Source organism: Theobroma cacao, chromosome 10 (assembly GCF_053813885.1).
Source record: "Theobroma cacao isolate CCN51 chromosome 10, ASM5381388v1, whole genome shotgun sequence".
Lineage (NCBI taxonomy): Eukaryota > Viridiplantae > Streptophyta > Magnoliopsida > Malvales > Malvaceae > Theobroma > Theobroma cacao.
Window position 1 is genome coordinate 4,916,013 of NC_142648.1, and position 26,272 is coordinate 4,942,284.

The window sequence follows — 26,272 nt, forward strand, 5'->3', positions numbered from 1 at the left end:
GTGAAGCGGATTTGACTTCTTTCTGGCTTGATTCGAAGCTTTTTCTTGTGGGAATGATGGAATGCCTTTTACTCTTTTTGGTTAAGTTTAAAACCCAGGTTCTTATTTTCTTACCCCCGAATCAAGCAAAGCTATCTCGCAATTTATGGTGAATATAGAAGGACTCATGTTTTAAAACTTTAAAAACAGCATTAAAAAAAAAATCGACACCTAAATCCAATAATTAAAACTTGATACTTGGACTCGAAACTCTCAACTTTCAAGTGAAAGACTAAAATTTATTACTAAAGAAGACATCTTTGGTTATAAAACTAGGGGTGCCAATGACATTTGTAATTGAGTATTTTATATTATTTAATTCGATTAAATAAAATTAAGAGATCTTATAAGCAAATTCAGGTAAGATTTAGATAATAAAATACTTCTATTAAAGATTCAAATGAGTTTCAAGTAGTGATTTTAAACTACTTATTATTCAAATTCAATTATAAATAATAAATTTTAATTTTATAATTATTTTTTAAAAAACTTTTTATAATTATTGTAATACTTACTGATATTTATTAATTGTTCTAAACATGATTTTAATTTTAAGTTTTTTTTTTATGAATTAATTTTAATGTATTAATTTAATTTATATTAAAAATATACATAAAAATATTTTAAATTTAACTCTCTCCCTCACTCTCCTCGCCTGTCTTTCAATCTTTTTTTCACCAATTTTCATCTTTCAACGTATCTTCACTTTGAATTGTGGTTTACCACGAATATTAGTTATCTTTAGATGTACCTGAGACTTCTCTAAGTTCTAACTCATGCTTGGATCATTAGAACAAATTAAAATAAATCAAAATTAGAAGAAGCAATGTGGAAAAAGAACGTATGGGATAGCCGAACTTAGACCTTATATATTGGTCACGAGATAATATATACATGTACATACATACATATATATATATATATATATATATATATATATTTGGTGCAAAATATTTTCAACCGGTAATTAAAAATATTTTTATCAGTTATCTTATTCAATTTTTATTTTCAGTTATTTTTAACATTTGTTTCAAAACTATATAATTCCGATAATTTATTGAAGTGACAACATATATAAGTTTAAAAATTTTGTCTAGCAATTGAGTCAAGCAGTGTAATATACTCCAACTATCTATACTATATAGAAGGAAGCTTCAATGGAACTTCCAAACTTATCCATGTGGAGGCTTTAGGAAGTGGTTTTGAAGCTTGAACGAGGCTTCCAATAAGACTCAAATTTGGCCAAGTGGACCCTCAAGGAGAGAGTTGCGATGTCTTTGATGAATGAGCCGCATCTTGGGGGATAAGTTGGACGAGCCGTGTGCAACGTACGGGTTTACTTCTAGTATATGAATATAATGTGCGCTTAAGTTAATTGTGAAGCTAAGAGTTCAGCCCGGTAAGGGCCGAGCAAGTTCAGAATCATACACTAATTATCATCTTGCTAGAGAAATAACACATCGATTTGCAATGAAGTTATAGGAACTAAACATTTCTAGTTTAAAAAATTCAACACATTAGTTCAAAGATTCTAGTGATTAGAATTAATCCTAGTTAATCATAAGTCATAACAGTCAGAATTAATAAGAACCAAAAACAGCCTAACGGATAAAGAAACACTTTGAGTTAATCATCAGTTCTCATCAGATATTCCTACTTCTCATTAACATTTAAGTTTCTTATTGAACTCGGACTTGCTATGGAGGTTGATAGATACAACGTCCGATGTCCAAAATAACCAGCATGTACTTGGCATAAGAAACATTATATTTGTACTTTTAATCTGCCATTACCAACACTAAGCAAAAACTCCTAAAAGGGCCCACAAAGAAACACAACTCACAAAATTGATACTACATAGGATAAACTATAATTACAAATGCAATAGAACAAACCTCTAATCTCTGATATTTGACAAAAATTTACCACTACTAGGCACATGTTGAACAATAACTTCCATGGAAAAGGCTTACGCACCATGCTCTAACAACTAGGAGATGAGTAATTATCTGTGAAAGCACAAATCATATGATTTTGGCCGCTAACCAAATCGAGTCACTTTGGAGTGCTAAAGGGATAAAATCTCTGATACTCGATCTTGTGCATCAGGAGGTATCTCCCTTCCAGGCACCTGGACTTTTAGAAGATTAGCATACCTGTCAAAACAACAGCATAATTCGTCACTAAAGTAATATGAAAATATTTTGGTCCAATTAGGAGAAATTAGTCAATGCTACTAACTCTGCAGCTGTAAACAAGTGCTCATGCTCTGTAATGAAGGCAAGCAAGGCCTGAAATAAAGAAAAGTACAAATCAATTGTCACAACAAAAAAGTTTATCTGTAAATCACGAAAAGGGACTATGAGTTCAGATAGCTTGCCTCAAATGGCATATTCAACAGTTCATAATAGGTTCGGACATGATCTAATCTCTGCCGTACAGCTTCACTGTCAATTGATGGGATAGCTGCAAGGGCCTGTAATGCCAATAGAGATTGTAAATCAGGATTGTTTTGTGCATGCAAAACTGAAATCAGCAGGATACACTCGAACCATTTGGACAACTTGGAATGGAATAAAAGCTTGAACTTCATTTTTTGATCAACTCTTGGCCAAAAATGGTAACAACAAAGCCAAATCCAAGCAAGGCTAATTATAGGCAAGGATAGCATTGCACAATTGACCCTAGCATGACCTATATCCTTTTTCATAAGAACCGATCACCCTTGTGTGATGAGAAAACTAAAGGTAAAAAACAAGAAAAAACAGGGGAGAGAGAGTAAAGAAGTGAAAGTCCGAGCATGCAACTCTTGGCATAGGGAGATGTGATTGCCTCAGACATCCAACCACGTAAGAGCACCACTATGATTTCTATTATACTTTAGAAGGAAATAGATCATCAAACAGCAAGACAAATCTCAAAATATAGAAAACATTTTGAACTATTATTTCAAGCAATAAAAATTGCCTCTTTGCAGTTATTAAAGATTGATTCCAATCAATTGACGCTGGCTACAGAGATATTGTTTCACCCTGTGTTGCTCTGGCTCTTCATTTTTCCAAAAGTACTCATGTCAGAGACATATCCTACACCTCAAAGTGGACATGGTATGGGGTCCAAGCTTCCAAATATAAGGAAAAACTTAAAAACAAATTGACCAAACTTGTGTCTCACAAATACCCATGTCTGACTCACTCCTAAGCCATAGGTTTCACCATTAACTTAACAAGACTGAGTTTGAATATAAGGGCAATACTCAAAAGTTTGTAATCTTCATACAAAGAAAACTTGAGAGTTGACTCAAAAAACAAAAGACAATCCTCCTCTACATAAAAGCAATCAATTGACACAACAGACATCATCGAACTGCATAAAATGGCAAATAATATTCCTAGTTCCTAGAGAAAAAATGGGAATATTGTCGCTTTATTTTGACCACCTTCAGAGATAAAAATAAAACTGCCATTCCACCACCCCACCCCATCTCAAAATAAAAAGACATACTAACCTGTTCTAGAGCAATTGAATTCCGACATATCTGCTGAACTCCAAACAGGTTGATTGATTCCATGTCAGCCAAAGCCTAATCAGATGTATTCTCCCATCAGTAAGAGGAATAAAGTAGGTACTACTCTATGCTAAATTGAAACTAAACTGAATAATGAGCAAACAGAATCTATGTTAACATTAAATGAACTCCAACCTTAATGGATGCATTTGTAGCAATACTACATATTCCACCAAATATGTAATTCCGCTTCACTCCCGCAACAAAAGGTGCCATTTCCTCATCCCTGCGTGTTATCTATGCATACAAAAAACAAAAATGAAAATTTAAATGATGGTAGCATTATAATATTCATCAAAGGAAAATCAAGCAGCTGGCCCTCTGAAATTGGGAATACTAATTAGAAGAATTAATATGGCATCAAAATTTTCCAAGCAATCTGATCAATATTTTATATATTAAAAAAAGTAACAGCAAAATAATGCCCAAAATGTTTTCATTATCTATTTTCTTCACTACCAGAAAATTGAAATAGGAAAATGCAAAAGTGAAGACATTGACAAACCCAAGATGGCCAAATATAATCCAAACATAAAACAGCCAATAACATTAAGAACCCTTCATATTAAGCCGGTGGCCAAACTCTACCTTTTTCCCATGCAGGTTATTGCCCATCAAGTAAATTAGAACTTAATTCTAACTTAAAGGAGCATGGATGATGGACATATCCATTGGAAGTTTAAAACTGAAATAGTTATCCTTAAAGCAGGGCAAAAAATACCACAAATGAGATATTAACAAGAGTTGCAGAAAGTGACCTGTGCAGTAAGTGAAATAACAAAGTCATCAGGCTCTTCTGCATCTTGGTTTTCCAGGTATTCCCTATTTGTCATTTCCTGTTTGAGGCACAATTCTAGGTTAGTTACAGGTGCTTTGACCACAGTCCTTCTTCAAATGTTTCTGAATATTGCTATTTTGACATTTTTCAAAAAACAAATGGTACTCTGACAAACCTGCATGTGGAAAATTGTCTCCAACTGCATCTCCACACGTAAAACTTTTAAGCAATCAATTGCTAGTTTTCGGTACTCATCTGCAAACGATGCCAGATCCCTAGCAGGTGAACTGCTTGTTCGTGTATGGCTAGGCTTGCCACTCTCCACATGATTTGATGTTTGTGGGGTTGCTTGTACAAGTCTACATGTTGCATTAGATATGCGTAAAATTTAAGAAACAGCAGAAATTTTTATGAATAGGAAGTTCTCAAAAGCATCAATTGTCTATCATGACATCATACTTGCAAAGGATATGCTCCATTAAGAACATAAACGGGAAAAATTATATACCATTCTTCATTCTATGCATGGCAGGAAAAGAGAAAAAGAAGGAAAGAAGAGAAAAAAAATATAGATATATCAAAGCAATAACATTTATTTTTCTTAGATGCAAAGCCCCATTTAGTTGCATATACAATTTTAGGTTACAAATGTTAATGCCATATCATGACTCCTTTAATCACCAATTTTTACCTGGATCCAAAAATATGTAATTGAATCACATATAAGAGAATAACACATGCTATTTGCGTAACTTATAAGGTATTGTAACTCATTGGTACATGTAGATAAACATTGAGATGCATGTTCTAGAATACAGGGAAATGGGAATAGATCTCACACCTCATGTATACTAATAACACTATGTCCTCTTAAACTACTCTTTAAAGAGCATTGTGGCTTCAAAAACATTCCACATTATATCCAAGTACCAACTCAAGCCAAATGAAGAACTTGCCTTTCAATTGAGTCTGCAAGATATTCCAATGAATCACTCAGGGATGCCAGCAAAACAAGTTTATTGTCATCACGAATTAGATTCTCCTGCGGAAGAGATGTGGTAAGAGAAGCAAAGAATACCTTCAACTGATATTTTCACTAGAAAACATCAATTGATATGAAAGATGGAACCTAAGTTTCACTAGCAAGTCAAGCTCAAAAGCATAATAAATTCAATTTTCTGGTACAGTAAATAGCCGACAGCTAAAATTTTACTAAAAATAATTTTAAGACAGTGTGGCAGAAGTCATGACCAGGCATATAAGTACCTGCTTAATAGGACGCAAATTTAAGAGAAGTTCACTTAGTTCTGATTCAACCTCAATACTTTCCGCATCAGAAGCAATATTTCTCACATTTGACTGACCAAGTGCATTTGGTAAACACGCACTAGCTGGATCAAGTTGCATCAATTTCTCAATATCATGCCTTCCGATGAGCATATAACTCTGCTTCTCAAGAACTGCCTGAAATATTAGCAAAATGTTGATGAATGGAAAACAATGATTACCATACACATAGTAGCAGGTACATAAGAAACTGACTAGATTAGAGACCACTTCTCAATTATATTCTCAGTAACATTGATGGCAGATCAAGAACTAATTTAAATTTTCTCACATCAAATAATTCTATTAAAAAAACATGCACACAATGCTTCCCAGTTTTATCAATTTTGACAAGAACAGACATTCTTTACAGTCTCCTTTTAGTTTGATCTTTTCAGATCTTTAGGGGCATTTTTTGGTAATTATCCTTCTGGAAACTTTTATCACAATTGCAAACATTATCACTATCAAAAATTAGGCCAATTTTTTGCTTTTGTTTCTACACTGTTAGCCTATTTCCATTCTTACTTACACACTAAAAGATCTGGTACGACTATGAGCTGTTATATTCACATCACATCTTTGTTTTCATTGCCCCTACAGAAGACAGCCAAATTTATAAATCTTAACCCTTGTTTGACAATTATATATGCCAAATAAATGAAATTCCACCTAGGCACTGAAAAATATATTATCCAATAATTTGGGTCCATCTTAACCAACAAATAGAATGAAGCAAAAAGCAGAAATTTCCCCCTTGCCTCCACCCAAGGCTAATGTCCTTGTACAATTACAAACAACCTATCTATCAACAATATCTAGAACACTAATTAGTCAGGTGAAGATGTGTAAACATCCTTATATAAAATTTTCTTTCTTCCTAATTTCACATGTTACCAAAATGGCAAAAAACTGAAAAAATTAGAAACGACTAAACCAATTAGAACTTGGTCAGCATAAGCAAAACCAACAACAAATAAAAATCTTGTAAATGCAAACAATAGTTTGCTTTTCATAAGGAAGAACATGTACACCGAAGAATCCATACCTCCATGTATGAAGTTCGACATCTTTCATAGGTTCGCTCGAGGAAAGTTTGAACATACTTCACAAGGTCAGCAGAAAATTTAGGCATTGCTTGAGCCCAACCGAGCAGCTGGAGTTAAATTAAAATTTATTATTAGGAAAAAAAACAGCTGTGAAGTAGATGGTTTAGAAACTTTAATGGAAAATGTTCAAGACAAACAAAGGAAAATGCTAAATAATTTTTTACTGAATTAAAAAAAGAGAAAAAGCTAATAGATCTATTATTGCAAAATAATGAACATAACATTACGAGATTGAGGGTAGATGGCTCAGAAACTTGTACGGGAAAATATATGAGATTGACAAGGAACGGAAAAAAGTAGTTTCTTGAGGAAATAAGAACAATAAGATCAACTTGCCTCTTTTGCTAAGAAATCAATAGCCAGAAGCCCCTGCAAGATAGGTCGACCCTTCTCAATTGATAAAGCATATGAAACACTAGTATGTGCCCGTGGCCGAAATGCAGCAGGACCTGCATGAAAACATTTTCAGGTTAAGAGTTTTAAAGGAGAAATAAAGATGAAATCAAAAGCTGGACCATCATATATATACATATATATATGTAACTGAGGTTTGACCATTTTTGAACTCTGCTTATCCCAAGACAAACCCACCCCCAGTTTCTTGCAGCAGGGTTCTCATAGAAATTTCTTCCATTGTTCTCTGCTTTCTAAAATGAAATTCCTACATTTACATCATTCAGAAAGATAGACATGTAAATTATCTTTCATCCACTCCATGTAAATTAGTAATGAGGACTCCATTGTTTACATTGCTACTTTATTTAAACAAGCATCTCATGCATGTTTATTTGAATAAATTTTGTTTTCTCATTAATATTGTGCCTACCACCTATTTAATGTACTAAGTCACCAACACTGGTGAAACAAACCTAGCTTAAAATCCCTCAAACGAGATCAGACCCCTCTTTGTCTTTCTTGTGATACCATCTTAAGATGTTGAATAAATGAAAATACCAATAGTATATGATTAATATAAAGGTGAGATGAATTATTTTATAGACATAGTTTTGAATCTAACAAGTTGACAGTTAAAAACTATTAATGTGAGCCATGGAAAAAATGATGAATAACGAATTGTGGGACTCGTGGTTGTAAAACTTGCTTGATATAGCTTGTTGTACGCCTTTCCGGTAGTCAACAAACATGGTTGGCAAAAGGTGGTCCTTCACAAAATTCTCCACAAAGGCTAGCAATCCATCATTCCTGCAATTATAGAAATTAAGGAAACAAAAGAACATTGATGTCAAAGATACAGCCCACTTGCAAAACGAGTTTGACCACATATTTTTGCAAATTTCACCTACATTTGATGACATGAACAAAAATTCCATCTTATCCACAGCTTCAAATATTCTTAAAACAAGAAAGATACTAACTAAATTGTCCACATTTATGATTAGCAAAGCACACAGATCAAGATCACCATGAATGATAGTCACCTTCAAAAAAGAAATAAATACCATAAAATGAAATATAACCACTAAGAGAGCAAATTCTTCCAGCAAGTTCACCTCCATCAAACAAGAAATAATGAAAAATGCAATAAATAACTCCTAGAAAGAAAAATTTGGAAAACCCTCATCTGTATGAGGGATTAAAAAACTCCTATTAAAAGCATTAACATCAAAAATGTTTGAAGATGCCAGAACAAGGAACATGGTTGAAAGCATTTGGAAACTCATGGAAACTTAATAATCAAATCAGTGTGATAATACAGCTAGAAAGTTAAGGGTTGTAAACATTTTCCCATTTCACGTCTCACTTCAAGCCCAAACATTTCAATGTAGCCAGGTGAGATTGACAAAAAGAAGAGCACAGGGCGAGAAGTGAGAACTACTTGTGTGCTTTGCCTAATGCTATCCCTAAATACTTAGCATATGATTCACACAAGACTTCTTTGTACCGCATACAAGCTTGGAAAGGAGACCTACCCAAGCTGGGAATACTTTCTCGGCAGCATTGAAGCAACTCTATCTGTAAACTGCAAAAAACATCAGATTAAAAAAGGCCATTTACTGAACGATCTACGAACATGTAACAAGAAATATGTTTGAAAACATGGTTACTGATTCTCATGGTCTCAAACCTCAAGAACAGGTCGGTATACAGATGCTGCTAGATAAATGCCTTGCTCAGGCAAGACAGCTGCAGAGCCATAACCTTCTTGCAAGACATTGGGACCCCTCCTACTCCATCCTTGGCGAATGAGATCAACCCCTATATAGAAGATGAGATATACAACAATAAATGTCGATGAGGAGATGATCAACAAATTGAACATGTGAAAAAGTTATACCTATAAAGATTGCAGCTCAACAAGTCAAGACAAGTTTCCAATCACCACAAAATTAGAAAAGAAATCATGAATGGCTGATGCAAAGAAAAAAGGGAGAGAAAGAGAGAACATCTCTTAAATCAGCACAACAAAAAGTCACCTACTCCGACTGCCTGCTGAATCAAGCCATTCGGTTTTATAAATGACATCCCTTGAATGAGTCAAAACTGTGCATTTTTACGTTTAAAAGCTAATTGAAATCTCATCATGCTTCCCCTGCTAGCTCAACAAACAATACTTCAAATTAAGAAGTTTCACCACCATACATACCGTCAGCTGAATATAAGCAAGACTATAATTCTACAATGTTTACAGTGAAGAACAGCAAGCTTCTACCTCATATCTTTTGGATATGAGATTTATAGTTCATTCATTTATGTTTCTTTTACCATTTGTATTTTCCTTTAAGGAAATGCCCAAGAGGAGGTGAACCATCATCCTATAATACCACATATTTGCTACAAGTGTTACTCTAAGGATTTAAACTCAAAGAGTCAAGCTCATCAGCATTGATTTTACTTAATTGGACAAACATCAAGCCCTCCTTGGTTGATTCATACTAATAATCACAATAAGGGAACTCCACCAAACTATCAAACTAAAATTCTTTCACTGAGGAGAGCACATAATGCATATATATATATATATATATATATATATATATCAAATCACTTAATAACTTTAGATAAATCATGGCAAAAACAACTAATAACATTCAATAAGTTAGCAATAATTCAACTTTAGCATACCCTGGTTAGGAACCGATACGGTAGCATCTGTGAAACGGAACGCAAAAGTGAGGCCATCTTCTGACGCATCCCTATAACCAACACTATAACTTTCATGCTTGTCCAACAAATTTCATGCAAAGAGAATTTAATAGGCAAATTATCAGTTATAATGACAAAACCAAAAAAGTGCTGGCAAAGTACATAATGTTAAGCATCAGATAGGGGAGAAGGCAACTTGAATATACAGCAACAGCAAACTCAAGACCAGTTAATCCTCCCCCTCATGTGTAAACCAATACTAACAAACAGCACATGGACAAAAAACATAAGGGGGATCAGACAATGACAACAATGAAAACCATAACAAACTTAGGCTCTAATATTATGTTGAGCATCCAACCTAAAACCTATTGGCTATAGGTGGAGAGACCCAACTTGAATGTAAAGCACAGCAACTTAAAACCTAACTGACGTGGGATAAAACACTTAATGAAATAATACCATATCTGTAGCCTATATAAAACAAAAAATAGAAGAGATGCAAACCATTTTCAATTTTCTTATTTATTCATTCCTGCAATTCTGGTGAAAATAGTATTTCAGAATAGCTATCATTGCAATTCTGTTGATCCACCACTCACAACAAGGACAAATGATTACAACAACCAAAGGTCATAGGCTGAACTATGAATCCTAAAAATGGTAGGTCAGTAACAATAAAAGGACGGCACCCAAGCTACATGAAGATGCCAGCTTTTCAGCCGCTTTATCTTTTATTTTGGAAGTGATGACTCCCTGTTGGTGAATAGTTTTTTTTTTTTTTTATTGTCAATCAATAATTCAGACACGGGGAAGGGGAAGAAAGCAGAGATAATGCAAAGCATACTTACACCATAAGCAATACGTTGAGGAGTAAATAGCTACGTACATACTCTCTTAAATCATCACAGCTGATATGGAATAGTATTAACTTCATTTTTATATTCTGATTATTACTCAACAATTTACACATACACAACACACTTTGACGTTGTGGGATACTATCACATGCCTTTTCTTTTGATAATTAATAATAGTTTACACACAAACTGAAAGGTAAACACTAACTTTGGGGAGTAAATTACAATTTATGTCCTCCTAATTCATTGCACATTAGCAATGAGTTAATTATGATTAAATAAACAAAGAGAATTGTGTTGTGGAAATTTTATGTCTATCAAACGGCTATTCTTACCAACTCATAAGAGGGATGTAAAGAGGTCCATTACTTTTTTTATATTTAAAGAGATTCATTATTTATTAAAATAATCAATCCAAGATAATGAAAACTAAATTCCAGTTGGATTTTGGTTTAAGATAAACGAAGACAATTTTCAAGAGAAGAAGCAAAACCACAAATCATATCAAGTGGCTCGATAAAAAGGGAGGAAAGAATTGTCACTTCAGGTGGCCGAACACTACATCCGCATTTACAACCATGTCCATATTTTATGCTACCACACTTCACTGCCATCATTATGTCACCTCAAATCTCTAATGTGTAAAATCCAAAACTTAATGACAATTCTGAATTCCTTCAACCACGAACATTATCAACTTTCATAATCTTTCTCTTTACAATCAACATCATGCCAAGATTATAAATAGGCCTTAGTTTCAGTAATCTACTAAATATTGTTGAAGCAGTCATTCTTTCCCACCCCATCCTAAATATAAGAGATATATATGGAAGCAACCCTCTTACCCACCCCTCCCGCAACCCCAACAAAAAAAAAAAAGAAAAGGTAACTCAAACATAGATATATGTTAAGCAAATTAGAAAAGACCACTGGAAGCTATTATAAAATCCTTACTTTTTCTTCCTACAAGTAATATCACAAGAGAGTACAATTACTTGCCTCTTTTCATTTGTAGGAACCTTGCTTGCAAGCCTGGCAGTTTGTACAGCAGCATCAGCCGATGCAGCCTCAGGAGTTGCTCGAAGAATCTCACATATGAGTTGTTGGCATTCACTCTGCAGCAGATAATTCAAGAAAAAATTTTAAATTAAAGAAAGAAAAAGTAGGGAAGAAGTTATTGGGCCAAAACCTTTGCCCAAACAAAACTCTGAGTCAATATTGAAAGAATTTTGATACTCAGTGAATCAAGTATAAAAGCACTAGTAAACAGAGATGACCTGTAAAACTGTCAAGGAAAACCCAATACTGTAGCCTCCAGTAATTTGAGATGCTTCAGAATCGAGGTTTACATCTGTTGACAGTGACTTTGGTGTGTTTAGGTCACCTTGTAGGGAAGATTTCGACTCAATAAGCTCTCCAACAACAACATGATTCTCTGATCAATTACAGATGAGAAATTTAGTTTCAAGTTTTAATTTAAGAGTAATAAAACAGAAAGGAACTAAGAGTAATAAAAGAAAAAAAGTAGATGTCTCACCAAATATCCGAACAACGGCATCCAAAATTGAATCAAGAAGCTCTTTTGTAGCAGCCTGTGCTTTTCCTGTAGGAGCCATCACAGGCGAGACAGGGCTCACTGCCAACAGAGTCCCTGCCAATGACATCCCATTCTGACGCTTCTGTTTCGGTAACTGGTACCTTTCTAACTGTCCCTTCATAAAGAGGAGACTGGTGGTACCAGTTCGAGTGGCCTTGTCAATTCCAGACCTTGAAGAATTAATGGATTCTGCATGGGCTTTAATCTTGGTTGTGATGATCTCATGAATTGTGGGTCGCAATCGCTGGCTGTTACATAGATTTTGGCAAGTAACAATTTGTAAAAATATTAGGATTTAAAAAAAATACATGAGTATTTAAAGTTATCATGTCATTAGTTTGTTAAGTACTAGCAGTCGTTAAAGGAGGGAAAAAAAAACAGCTCAAGACTATTTTTCACCATGTTCATCACATAATTTAAATCCACACTTATTTCAAGTTCATATCTCATTAGAAACCATCTTACAAAAATCATCAGCAGATGAAAAGATAAAGAAAATTTTAAGGCAAATTAGAGTTATACAGAACCATTTTCAGAATCTATCTAAAACCACCAAGGAAAGAAAATAAGTTCTATTAAACATGCTACTATATGAGCAAGGCAACCAACCTTATTACAGCACCAGCTGCAGCCACTTTGTGAAGTAAGCAGAGGCACTCCACCATAGTCCGCAAATACTTCACATGAAGTGGAGCATCACTCTTTTTAATTGTTTCCTAAATCACCCGAATGAAAAACAGTGCTTTAGTGCAAAAGGTTAGAAAACTTAATGAAGTCGATGTGAGATGTGATAAAAAGTATTCATACAACAAATTCATCAGGAGTGGAATTCAAAAGCCACAATGGGATTTGACGGGATATGACTTTGACATCCTTCCCATCACCACCATTAAGCCGTACTGCATGTCCATCCAAGGTATTATCGTCATGTGGCTCCAAAGAACCATCCTCATCATGGCCATCATATGATGAACTGGTAAAAAGAAGTGAGATACAAATTCAGACAATCAAACGAAGTATAAAATATATTATTTAGAATAGAAAATAATAACTAAAAAAAAGAATCCTAATGACTTTCTGCGTATCTATAAAACCAAGCAGTATAGGCTTCTGATGATTTGCGCAAAATGAAAACTTGAAAACCAACAAGAAAATACCGATAATGATGGAGCAAATGTAAGTGACAGGATCCAGAAAGAGATTTTAAAATAGATTACAGGTTCAGAAATGAACACTAACTAGAAGAAAAAGCTTAATCAACATTTGAGATTGCCATAAATTGCATGAATTTATGATTCAAGAAAAAATTTGGCACCCAAATCATTCCTCCATGTATGGTAGAGACTCAAAAAACTCAACTAACTAAAACAGTGATGAAGGCTTCTTGTCCTATACTTTAAAAAAGAAATCCATTAATATTCAGCTTTAATATCATGAAAAGAGGAAAAAATGATTCCAAGGGAAGAATTCCAGTATATTAATGATTGATTCATGCTTAAAGTAATGCAGATAATACCATCATAACTGTTAAAGCACACATTATGTGATGTTCAAAACCATAAAATGCTTCAAGCGGAATGTGCAACAGACAACCAAATCAAACAATCACAAAGTAATTTGATCTTTACATTGTAAGACAAGTAAAAGCCAGGAATGAAAAAAACAAATGAACCATCTAGACTTACCCTCCATCAATGGAACCTGGCCTGTATGGTCCATCTACAAGCCCCTGACTGCCAAACTGACTATCACCTTTCACTGACCTGGTTCTTCGAGACACAGGCTGTGAAGTATTTGCTGTAAATGCAACAGCTGTGGTTGTTGGCACTTCATCATCCTTTCCATTCATGCTTGAAGCAACTGAGCTGCAAAATTTAATCAGCTTAATGACCAAAAGTTCTGTAATGGGGAAAGCTTTCCAGAAAATGCTTTGTATGGACATAAATAAAATGTGGAAACCATATAGAATCAGATAAGAATCTCTTTCTTTTGCAATTCGATATAAGTAGATGAGACAATGACTCACAAAAAGAATAAAAATGGAAAATGGCATAGTATGTCAGACACTAGGGAGCATTTCACTTGCAATTCTTTTTACTACAATCCTGCAATCATCCAATCACAACAAAGAATCATGTAGGGTCTACCACTTATAAGTGTGGACTCCATATAATTTTGGTGGACCTTACACAATTTCATGATTGTAATTGGTTAATTGTAGTGTAATAATTGTAGGAGATGTACTTCCAGACACTAACAGGTCTGCATTGCAACATAAAGAAATCAATAAAATGCGACCTAAAAGCTCAGAATTGAAAGTTAAGCCCTAAATAGATAGGAAAATACCTGTATTCACCCTTATTATAAAGATGTGCATGCAAATCCTCCAAAACTTTATAGAACAGAACACCTCGCAACTTAGTCAGTTCAGATCGAACATCTTGGAGAGCACCAACCTAGATTATATAAGTTAAAATGCTTTAATGCAGGCAGAATATCTAAAAGCTCTCTCTATAGTTTCAATTTCACCAAGCGAAGCAGATGTAGAAAAGCTGAACTATTTGTAAGCATAAGATTTCTTTAAACCTGTAGAAGATGGAGGTTTGCTCCAACCAAAAAGGTGTTCAACATGAAATAGTTAGATCAAGAAGAATTGCAGCAATCTTGAGATAGTAGCCACTTGGTTGGGTTTTGAGAAGCATTTTCTCTGCACATTTCAATTTATTTGCTTCTAATTTGAAGTAACATTAATAACTGTGATGAAAATGGTAGAAAAGGTTAAATGGCACTTGTTTAAGTTCAATATAAATGTATTTATTAACCAACCAATTAGTCTAAAAGCGTCAAGCTGAAAGAGAATAGTTCCAAATATTTACTGGATGCCTCTTCAATTCTGAAGAAAACACCTAGACAATTAATTTACACAAAAACTTAGGTCGACAAAGAATGGCATCACGACTCCATTCAAGTAAAAGCACATGGAAATACCTCAGCTTGGAACCAATTTCAAATTAAAACTTCTAGTTAACAGAGTTGCAATGTTAACGTCAAAATTAGGTCAGTTAAACAATGATTTAAGTTTCTAATAACTATATCAGTTAGCATGCACAAAGAGTACATGCTATCCCAAATCTGTCCTATTTCTTTCCTCCTTTTATGGCCTCTTTTCCTTTCCCTTTGTTTACTCTTTATCTCCCCATCACTCTGCCTCTCTTCCCAAAACACCATGTTTAGCACATAATATAGAACCCAAAATCTGGCTGTAGCCAAATTTGAATCTCAAATGCAGTAACCCAAATGAAAATCAAACAATCACAAGCTATACATCTAAGTGCTCCACTCACAGGTTATAAGCATAGTGTCAATAAATCACTGTACTTAAAAGCAATACACTGCTGTGTTTGAATAGATTTTCCATTTCCGGCTTTCATGCTTAAGTTTTTCTTTTTGCAGCTAGATAGACTATATGCTATTGTAAAACCTCTGTTATAAGAACATATGAAGACAACACTTGTTCCAATTCCATTTGGATTAATAAAATTGCAATTACAAACATAGACTAGGCTTGGAGCTTTTAATTGACCTGACCTCTCTTTTTAACTTATTTATGTACCTGTTGATTATTTTGCATGTTGAACATAGTTTTAGACATTTGAATGGTCAGATTTGGTTTTGTTGTAATCATTGTGTATAGTCTATCAATGTTATGCCACAAATAAAGAAACAAAAGAAGAGGGTTGACAATGATAAGAAAGAGCAAAGAGAGAACATCATGATAGCATCTCGTTCGAGCAGCATTTGCAGTCCAATTGCCAATTAACCGTCTAGTTAACCGAAGGTTAAAACTGTTTAACAGATTTAATTTAGAGGTTATGTCTTCACTCTCTAAACCATAGGATTCAATTTGAAACTAGGTCAAAATAATAAGGTTCTTTTGTGCATTTTTGCCAGATATTTAACAAAGCCTTACACTAGGCCTTAGCCATAATTCTGAGATAAACTTGGCCATTTAATATGTAAGGCCTAACAACTTTAAGATGGACACCTGATCTATTTATGTCAAGCAACAAGTTAATCTAAAAGAAAAAAATGTGAGAGAAGTTGAAACAACAAGTTCAACAATTGTGATAACATTTTAAGCCAGTGTGCATCTAATCCAAGAATTGGCAGCAACATAAGTTGAACTAAAGTTTCAACTAAATAAAGCAAAGAATAAAAAAGGATACACTGCTAGCAACATTTTATATATTACCATTTGGAGGCCTTCTCGCTCAAGCATCAATGATGACTGAACATGCAATTGAGCTGCAGCATAAAATTGTTTTTCAGAAATGAGCTTCTCAATACGAGCAGGAACCTGATACACATCACAAACAAACTAGGTGATTCATCAGATTTACTGGGTTTATTGTAGGAACATACAAAGGCATGGATGGGAGTGAAATGCCAAATCCTAATGAAGAAGAAGCATGTAAATACTAATAAAATATCATTTGAATATTAAAAATAATGATGGACAAACCTTAGCTATGCCCTCAATCTGATCTAACAAGGAGATTATGTGACGCAGTGTAACGGATCGATACCACAACTGATGCAATTGTTTATTGCGAGCACCAAGACGTTTCTTTGCCTCAGCCAAATCGACCTTTAAGACACCAATACTTTCAGTAGATTCACTGAATAACCGCAAGATCTGAAGAGGAATGAACAGTTAGTAACAAGAAATGTAAAAGCTCACTCTTCTCTTCTCATTTCACCAAAAAAGAAGGAAATGAAAAAGAGAAAAGGACATAAACAGATGGCACCTTATGAAGTTACAATACCAGAAATAATTGGTTTTGATTGCAAATTTATTTATTTATTTTGCATGATCTATTTGTTTAGACATATAAATAGTATCAATTATTCATACCCTCAAACTCTTATCAGTCAATTATTCATCATGTAATGTGATTCATTACGATGAGTGTCCAGTGGACATCAGATTGATAGAGGGCTCACAAAAACAGGATTGATGATCAAAAACATAATTAGAGATTGAAATACTCAAATCAATGGAGCATAGTTTATATTTCTATATCAGATGTCCAAAATGAGTGTCTTGATTTAAAAGTCAAATATAATTTTACTTCTCCACGTCATCTTAATTTCAAATCCAAAATAGAATAGCACTCCTCATATATTTAGCACATCTTTGAACTTCCTACCTTTTAAGGGGGCATATTAATTGCCCCCTTAAAAATACTCCAAGAGGGAGAATGAAGAATTGTAACATTTCTCTTTTGAGTATCAGCAGAATCACAGGACTCAAGTACAAGGAACTACAAAGAGAAACCACAAAAGAAATATCTCTCTTAGTTTAATCGCACTTGAAACATATCTATCTCTACTATATATAACTCTGGATTGAGGGGTGTAAAACTTTTGTAAAGACCGTGTTACCCTATTACTTTTAATTGTCAAATAAGCTATTTTCTTAGTACTATTAAAATAGTTTTATGTATAATAGAGTTCTTATCCTGTTAGACTAAAAACAACATTAGTAGAAGTGACAAATTTAAATAATGAAATTTAGAGTTAATGATTTTAATAAAATTTTATAGCATTAGAATAAATTGTAAATAGTATTGTTTTCATTAAAACAATTACGATAAGATAATATGGTTCACATGCAATTAACTAAAGGCTAATATCAGTAAAAGACACAAAATTCCATCAATATTTGAAAAACAAGACAAGATAATTTTAACTAATACAAGAATCTCTGAGTCATATGCTTGAGCCTATCCCTTAATAACTCAGCAACCATTCCTCTTGAACCAGAAATCATGACACAATGAAAGATCTGTTTGTAGAGTACCAACCTTGAACCCACAACCATGTCAATATCACAGCTACTGTACTTATCAATCTAGTTGAAAATCAAACACTAATATTCTCCATGAACCTGAAAGTAGACTAAAAGGTCGATCATCTCATGCAAGGCCGTTATGCTTACAGCACCAATTAAGAAATCAAGAATTATAGGCTTTCACGACAACATTTTCCAGTATAAGTATGTTAAGCAAATTCCAATGTTAAAGAAAAGCACTTGGGAGGCAAATACATATTCCATTGAACAATCCAAAGAAACTTGACCAGCAGTCACAGCCAACAGTGCAAAGACATGACCTCAAATGATTGCCATCATTACTCTCCAGTCAAAACCCATCACTAACACCCCAAGCTTTTTGACCATATAGCAACAAATAAATGCACCTACCAATTGTGCATCATGTGACCTGCTTAAAATCCTAAGATAGCAACCCAAGAACAAAAGGCAATAATCAACCTAATTTTTGTATCCAGAAATCCATGGAGAATAAGTCCAGAAAGATGAATTCTGCACGCTACAACACATATTGCATCAAAAACAAACTCTCCTCACATCACAATATTAGACACCATTACATATAAAATGCATCCCAAAACTTTTTGAGAGAGCATGCTTGTGGGAACCCCTTCCAAGGGTAATCTTTATTCAAACTTCCTTCTTAGCAAAAGAAGAAACATAACAATAATTCTCAAATGGAAACTTTCTGATGGTAAATAACAGTAGAAGGGTCACTCAGTCTTCTACGAGGCTGGCTTGCCAATATTTGCAGCATCACCACATCCACTTATTCATAAATGATCGGAAGCATTACAATGGGACAAAGTCCTCTTCCTGATGAAGCTTAATATTTATCCTTAAAAGAAATCATGATTTACCAAAAAATGATGAATTAGTGATAGTGGCAATTTTAACATATAATTTTGGTAATTAATGACAAGTTTTTTCACTTATATGTAATTTAAAACACAATTTAGAATCAAAATCACATGATTTTTTTATCTGAAGCTACAGAAAACAACATTCCATATTCGCTATCCAAGTGAGGATGCAACATTACCAGAAATTATGGAAAAAAATATGAGCACAGGATACATATGCATAACAAAGTAACCACCAAAAATCACTTTTGAAACAAATTAATTTGCAATTTAACCGAAACAAACACAAAAACAAGCAATTTATTATCACCTTCATACTAAAACACAAAGAAAACAGAAACTTGAGAAGCACAGTATACCAAAATTTAGCTTGGAAGAAGCTATTATAGAACCTGAGAATAATTTTGAATTGCTTTGTTGAAGCCACTGTGATAAGCATGCACAACTTCATCTACAACATCCTCAACAACATCACTTTGGTCCTTTAAAATCTGGACCTCACCATCACGATCTTTTGATGTCAGGATACGGACAACATGAGGTAGTGAATCAAAACGTGCAGCCGCCCAACTCTCATCTATTCTTGAAAGCTCATCCCTTAAATACTGCATTTAATCGTAAGCAAAGAGAAGAAGAAACATGAGAAAAATCCTAAACAAGTAAGTTCACCTAAGAATGCAGAGTTTTTTCTTCCCACAATTTAAGTATCAAATTGTTCACCATCAATGGGTGCTTCATAACAGCAAACCAAGGTGCCCAGAAATCAATAGAATAACACCATCCAAGTCAAGTATCCTATTCTAAAACAGAGTAATAATCAAAATACTGTTCCAACTTCACCAGTCTTGAGATGATTGCCAAAACTTTCAATAAATTACAACATCATTTGGTTGTTACTTTTACTACTTGCTTTTCACTTCTAGAAGCAAAAATAAATAAATAGACAAGTGTTTGGATAATGGATAGAAAAAAATAAATTTTTTGAATAATTAAAAATTACATTAAATCTTTCCCAAAAAACAAAACAAATGATTTTTTCTTTCATATAAAAATAACTGTCAAAATCGGTGCTACATTTTAGTGATATAAATCATTATTAATCAATTACAGTATTGCATTTTACCATTTTGTTTGCTTTTTAGTAATTTTTGATGAAGCAAAAAGCAAATAGCAAAAACATAGTAGCGAAAGCAACAAACATGCAGAGCCTAAAATCTTAGGACCAGAAGAAGAGTGAATTGAACTTACCTCTTTATCTGGAGGAATGGGAAATCCATCCAAAATCCCCATCTCGAAGACTCTTTCACTTCTCCGACGCTATATAATTCGAAAAACAGTACAAACTCACCTCATCACAACAAAGCGTTTAAACCCACCTGAAAAAAGCAGATACGAAAAATAAATATTTTTTATATTACTAGCTAAGTTAGAGCTCAGTACTAGAAACTAGCAAAGTTGAGCTGAATGTCTTATACCAATAACAAAAACGAATAACACAAAAAAAGTATAAAATTAATAATTTCTTTTCCCTTCAATTTTCCATTGTTTTCTCAGTAACCAAACAACAAGCAATGAAACACAAAAAGCTAAAAATCGAGAGAAACACCTTCAGATCCAGCACGTTAAGCACTAAAATAGACGAATATCAAGCAATGCAAAAATTTAATTAAAATATTCAAAAAAATAAATGTTAGAAGATAGTGAAATGTTCAACACGGAAAATTTTGCGATTCAAAGGATTAAAAACAGATCATAGCATTTTCAGAATTAAATAAAATCCTGTAACGCCAAAATGACATCGTCTCTAATCAAAACGAACAAGAACAAGAAGTGAATTGGAACCGTGAATCGGTGAAGAACAAAAAAATAGATAAAGTGAGCTTCATTCGTCCTTTCAGATACCTATTGTAAAACGCTGCTGAAAAGCGTGTGGCGCTTTTGAGACGCCGAGCTCGCGTGAAACTCAGATCTCTTCAATGGCAGAAGAAGAAAAAGAGGAAATGTCAAAATCTTGGAATAGAAGAAAAAAGAGGAAGAAGAAACACGAAGCAGAGCGATATTCCGAGCTGCCCAATATTGATTTTTATTTTTATTTTAAAACGGAATCACACGGTGTTAAAAGGTTAGAAAATGAGAAGGATACAACTGTTAATCTTAAGTGCCAAATGGGATTATGTATTGTTTATTAGATTTAATTAATTTTTCAATGCTTGTCCAGTTGAATTATTTATTTATTATTTTATGAAAAGAACGGGCTTAGAAATTAAAAATCTTATTTTTTAAGTCCTCATTATGAATATGACATCTAGCCCAAGTTATTAAGTAATGATAATATATGCAATTAGTGTTTAAGATTAAATCATTCTCCAATATAATTTTGTGAATATTAATTTTAAAAGAATCCAGTTTAGACATTTCAAAGGAAAAAAAAGTACAATCTTTAAAATGTTGACTTGTACTTTCAATTAAAAAAAGTTTAATTGCTTTGTCTCAAAAGAAAACGAACATTCTAAATAGTAAAAATTGAAACTATATTTGATAAAAAGTAAGCCAAAAAATTAAAATATAACTTCTTAGAATATATATAAATATTCTGTATAAAATAAAATTTATGTATTTTACTAAACATAAAAGGATAATTTTTTTTCTTAAAATATGTAATTTGTATTTAGATCCAAACACATTTTTCATTAATAGAAAATTACACCTTTAATCTCTAAAGTAATAAAGCAAGTTAAAAAATATAGTATTAAAACATAAAAAAATTAAACGATTCAAAAAATTTTAAATAATTTTTAATTATTTTATTATATCCAATAATTGATTAACTGTTTTTAATTAAAATATTATTTACCATTCTATTTTAATAAAAAAATATTTTAACTAATAACAATTAATCAATTCAATATGTTTGATTCAAAATAAAAATATAAAAATTTAATTAAATATAATAAAAAATAAAAATTTTATTTAAATTTTTTTAAATAATTTAGAGACTTTTCTAAACATTATACTAACAGTTAAACATTTCCTAATTTATTTAAACAAACAACTATAAATAAATTCTCTTTTAAACCAACAAAAGAAACATATAAACCTTTTTGTAAATTTTGAACTTCACCGTAACACAATCGAAAATGGTAATTTAATTTTTTTTTTTGGGAATGAAAAATGGTAATTTATTATTTTGAGACACATATGATATAAAATTATAGAGCAAGATGTCACCTCATAAATATTAATATCCGGTTGATTTTTCCAATAACTTTTACATATCATTTTTACTTCCCAAACTCCATTTCTTTTAAATTTAATCAAATGTACATCCGTATCCAAGTATCTAATAGTTATTTCTTTTCAAATAAATTTTGATTTTATACAATTTGAAAAAAAAATGATGCAAACTTAATTTTTAATAATAAAATACGGTTTTCTATTATTAAAGAAGGAAGAAAATGAAAAACAAAATTACAAAATAGCTAACAAAATATACATTAAGAGCCTGTTTGGCCTGATTTTTTTCTAGCTTAAAAGCTATTATGAAGTTCTTATGAAAAATAATAGCTTTAAAAATTAAATTAAAATTATGTGGTAAATTTTTTTATAAGTTTTTTTTATAAGTTATAATTTTTGTTAAAATTATATAGAATGTATTTTTTTTAAGAAGGTAATATTACAATTATTTTTAACAGTTGATGATATTTTTAAAATAAAAATAAAAATTCTCTTATATTTTTAAAATAAGAGAAGAAAAAGCTCCTCATAAAAGTTTTTCTTTAAGCTTTTTTTTTCAAAATTTATTATTAAAAAATTATTTTTTAAAAATTATATTTGACCTGATTTTTATTTTTAAAAAATAAATAAATTAAAAAAATCAGATCAAGTAAACACTAAAAATACTAGTACCTTTTAACAAGATGGCTCTATTCATGGTTGCAAACTAGCCAAAAGCCAACTTTAGCCGTCATTTTCATTGATAATTGATAATTAATTATGTTCTTTTTTCTCTACTATTTATTTTACTTTTCACTTGCGATAAAAACAAATTAGGGAGGGATTTCCTTAGGGCGCAAGTTGTATACGGCGTCTACTTGATGGTGTCACACTTTAAGTCCGGACTTAAACACAGATGAGATTTTTTATTATTATTAATAAAGGGTTTATGCTTTGCAATAGTTCTAACTCTTTTAAATTAAAAAAAGATAAATATTTTTTTTGTTTATTATGGGTAGAAGTCATAAATTTTAAGAAGGCAAGTAAAAAAATACAATTTTGATTGAATAAATCAATTTTTTGACTTTTTATTCAATTTATTTCAAATCAAAATTGTCATAACATATGAGTCTTGAAACTCAGTCATTTAATATAAATAAAATTACTATTAATTTTTTTTGTTTAGATGTAATTGATCACTTAGTTAAATCTATTTTTTTTAATGAGATTCTAAACTTGATTAGGTTCATTAAAAAAATAATTTTGATCTTCACAACAAATTAGATTTGAAAGTACAATTACGTGTGAAGAAGGGATTAACACCCTCCCAATGCTCGTAATACCTAATGAACTATGTGTCTTCTTTTTAGTCTTAATAAATGAATTTTATTTCGATATCCTAATTTATTTCCCTTAACTATTTCTCTTATTTATTATCATTTTAAAACAAATAAAATGTCCTTTAATATTGAAAACTCTTCCTAAATTCCCCACTCTTTTGGTAAAATTTTAAAAAATTGTTTCATCTAAAATTTTTCAAGAAAGTTATCCCTTATAACATTCTTGAAATTCCATCATCCAAAGACTTCTATTTATTTTATATTAAACATTCATTATTATATTTACAAAATCTAAATTCTTTATTTGTCTATATTCTTATTAATTATTTATAAATAAAATTTTTTGATAAAAATATTTATGGGATTACCCCAAACCGTTATGATCCCATAATGATTTTTACTCTGAAAAATTTAAGAAGAATTACCCCTTGCAACTTTTAAAAAAATTATTTTTAAATAATTACAAACCTTTATTATTTTTTATTTTATAACTTTATTCTACTAATTATAGTTGTAAGAATTTCATCTTAACTAAATTATGACCTAAAATAAAACTTTATTTTTATTATATTTTATTTTTCATTAATACCAAAAGCATAATAAAAAATAAATAAACATAAACATAAATACATAAAATGACTAATATGAAGACTCAAGCTCATACTTGATAGATAGACCAACAATTAAATGAGTGTGGACCTAGAATGCAATTTGCAATCAAGTAATTCAAGAATCCTAACAAAATGGGTTTGGACAACCAACCAATCCAATAATCCAAGAAGCATGCCGGCTAAGTGGCCTAGGACAACTAACCCAAAGCCTAAATGATCCATTTCACTGGTTATCAAAACTACGTCGTTTCAACTTGGGTATAAAATCTTATCTTAGAAAAACCTAAGCCACTTTCTTTTCAATTTTTTCTCTCTAGTGTTGATGCTCTCCCTCCCTCTCTATAAAAATCTCCTTCCGTTTCACCAACTGCCACACCATCCCCCACCGCCCACCATTCCATGTTGTCAGGATCTCACCAAAATTCATCCCAAAACCCCTTTAAGCTGATATTTCTTTTAATTAGACTCGTTTTTTTTTAAACTATACCGAAATTTCTAAATCTAAATCCAAAAGTTTCAAAACCCAAAAATCCAAGAACATCCTTTTTGTTAGTTTCTCAATTTTCTTTTTTTATCTATTATTGCGTTTTTTGGGTTTTTATAAATATTTTCTTAAAATTTTGATTTAATTGTAAGTCTTTGATTTGATTTATTTTTATTTTATTTATCTCCTTTTTTTGGGTATAAAAACCTTCAGATTTATGAAAGATTTTAGGATTCTATGGATCTTTTTCCTTTTCTTATTGATCATTTTCCTTTCATTATTCCTTTCCTTTTTTGTTTTTTTTTTTCAAATTTTCTTATTTTGATTTGCTTTCCTTTTTTATATTTTTTTATTATCTTTATTTGTATTTCTTTACCCTATTTTTATTGTTTAATTCATGGACTTGTCAACCCAACAGTATTACCTCATCGGATTTTAACCCATTTAGGTTATGAACCCATTTAGGTTATGAACCCATTTGGATTATAAACCCATTAATCTCAGAATCAAATCAAAATAAAATTAAAAATTAGATCAAAAAATAAAATACAAATAAATAAATAACTAAATAGATTAATATGGTGTCTACAATTTTTTAAATAATTAAAAAAATAATAATGAATAAGAAATATAATTAAAATAAATCATATTTTTTTTCACTTTTTTTCACTTTTCGCCTTTTATCTAATTCTTATATCTATAGTTTTCATATCTTTTATTTTTTCTTATTTAATTTTTCTCATTTTCTTTATTTTTTTTCTCTTTTCCCTCTCTCCTATCTCTTGACCCTCCTCTGTCCTCATTTGGTATATATACCAAAAAATATTAAATAAAAAAAGGAGAAATGGTACCTTCGTGTTGAAATATAAAATAAAATAAAAAATTCATGTATTAGACATTAGTTGAGCCAAGTATTTAGCCAATCGTGTCTTACATTTTAATTTCAAAAAATAGTTATAAATTTGATAAAAAAAATAAGCTACTCAAATAATGCACCATTAGATGTAATTATTATCAATTACAATATTGAGTTCAAAATATAACTTGAACTTTAACTTAAATTTAAAACTTCAATAAATTTTATTTATATATAATATTAAAACATTTAAGATATTTGTTAGTATTCATGAGTCACTTGAATTAAATATTAAATTTTTTTAAAATTTTTTGACTTAATAATCAAGTGCCTCAATAATAAGTCAGAGGAGCTCAATCTATTCAAAATCAATTAACTCACAAGGGCATTTAACTCATTTACATCACACTATTCAAGTTACGTCATGGCTTTTCATTGCAAATACTTTTTTGCAATAAATTTTGAATTTTGAAATTTTGGGATGGATTAGCAAACATTCATAACATTTAAAATTCAATTTCATACTTAATAACTTGGTTTTTAATGTTTTAACCTTTTTCTAATAGACTTGTAAAAAGAAATTTTAAACCTTTTGCATTCAAATTTTTTTGATAAAAGAGAGAGAGAGAG

At 31.7% G+C, this 26,272-nt stretch overlaps 1 protein-coding gene across 2 annotated transcripts; it reads right to left on the reverse strand.

Annotated features, from left to right (window-relative positions):
- Positions 1–1,785: 1,785 nt before the first annotated feature.
- On the reverse strand, positions 1,786–21,218 carry SEC8 (subunit of exocyst complex 8). 2 transcript variants are annotated; one of them, XM_007009911.3, is made up of 27 exons: positions 21,041–21,218; positions 20,387–20,514; positions 19,531–19,743; positions 16,905–17,078; positions 16,635–16,739; positions 14,729–14,838; positions 14,068–14,247; positions 13,190–13,355; positions 12,992–13,098; positions 12,323–12,630; positions 12,063–12,220; positions 11,785–11,900; positions 9,905–9,975; positions 8,907–9,037; positions 8,752–8,801; positions 7,923–8,023; positions 7,157–7,269; positions 6,760–6,867; positions 5,652–5,849; positions 5,342–5,427; positions 4,561–4,744; positions 4,366–4,443; positions 3,743–3,844; positions 3,548–3,622; positions 2,420–2,515; positions 2,281–2,330; positions 1,786–2,195 (listed from the first exon to the last, which is right to left on the reverse strand). In XM_007009911.3, the coding sequence occupies exons 2-27, from the start codon at positions 20,426–20,428 to the stop codon at positions 2,108–2,110; spliced, it is 3,210 nt and encodes a 1,069-aa protein (XP_007009973.3). In that variant the 5' UTR covers positions 20,429–20,514; positions 21,041–21,218; the 3' UTR covers positions 1,786–2,107. The 2 variants fall into 2 exon arrangements, with proteins under 2 accessions (XP_007009973.3, XP_007009974.3); XM_007009912.3 differs by lacking the exons at positions 16,635–16,739; positions 16,905–17,078; positions 19,531–19,743; positions 20,387–20,514; positions 21,041–21,218 and adding an exon at positions 14,969–15,110.
- Positions 21,219–26,272: the final 5,054 nt, after the last annotated feature.

Excerpts from the sequence above, each read along its gene's own strand:
- SEC8 (XM_007009911.3), bottom strand. The coding sequence starts at position 20,428 with ATGGGGATTTTGGATGGATTTCCCATTCCTCCAGATAAAGAG. Across the intron at positions 12,221-12,322 it reads TGCCGTTGTTCGGATATTTG|AGAATCATGTTGTTGTTGGA; the intron begins GTGAGACATCTA and ends GTAATTGATCAG. Across the intron at positions 5,850-6,759 it reads GTCGAACTTCATACATGGAG|GCAGTTCTTGAGAAGCAGAG; the intron begins GTATGGATTCTT and ends CTAATATTTCAG.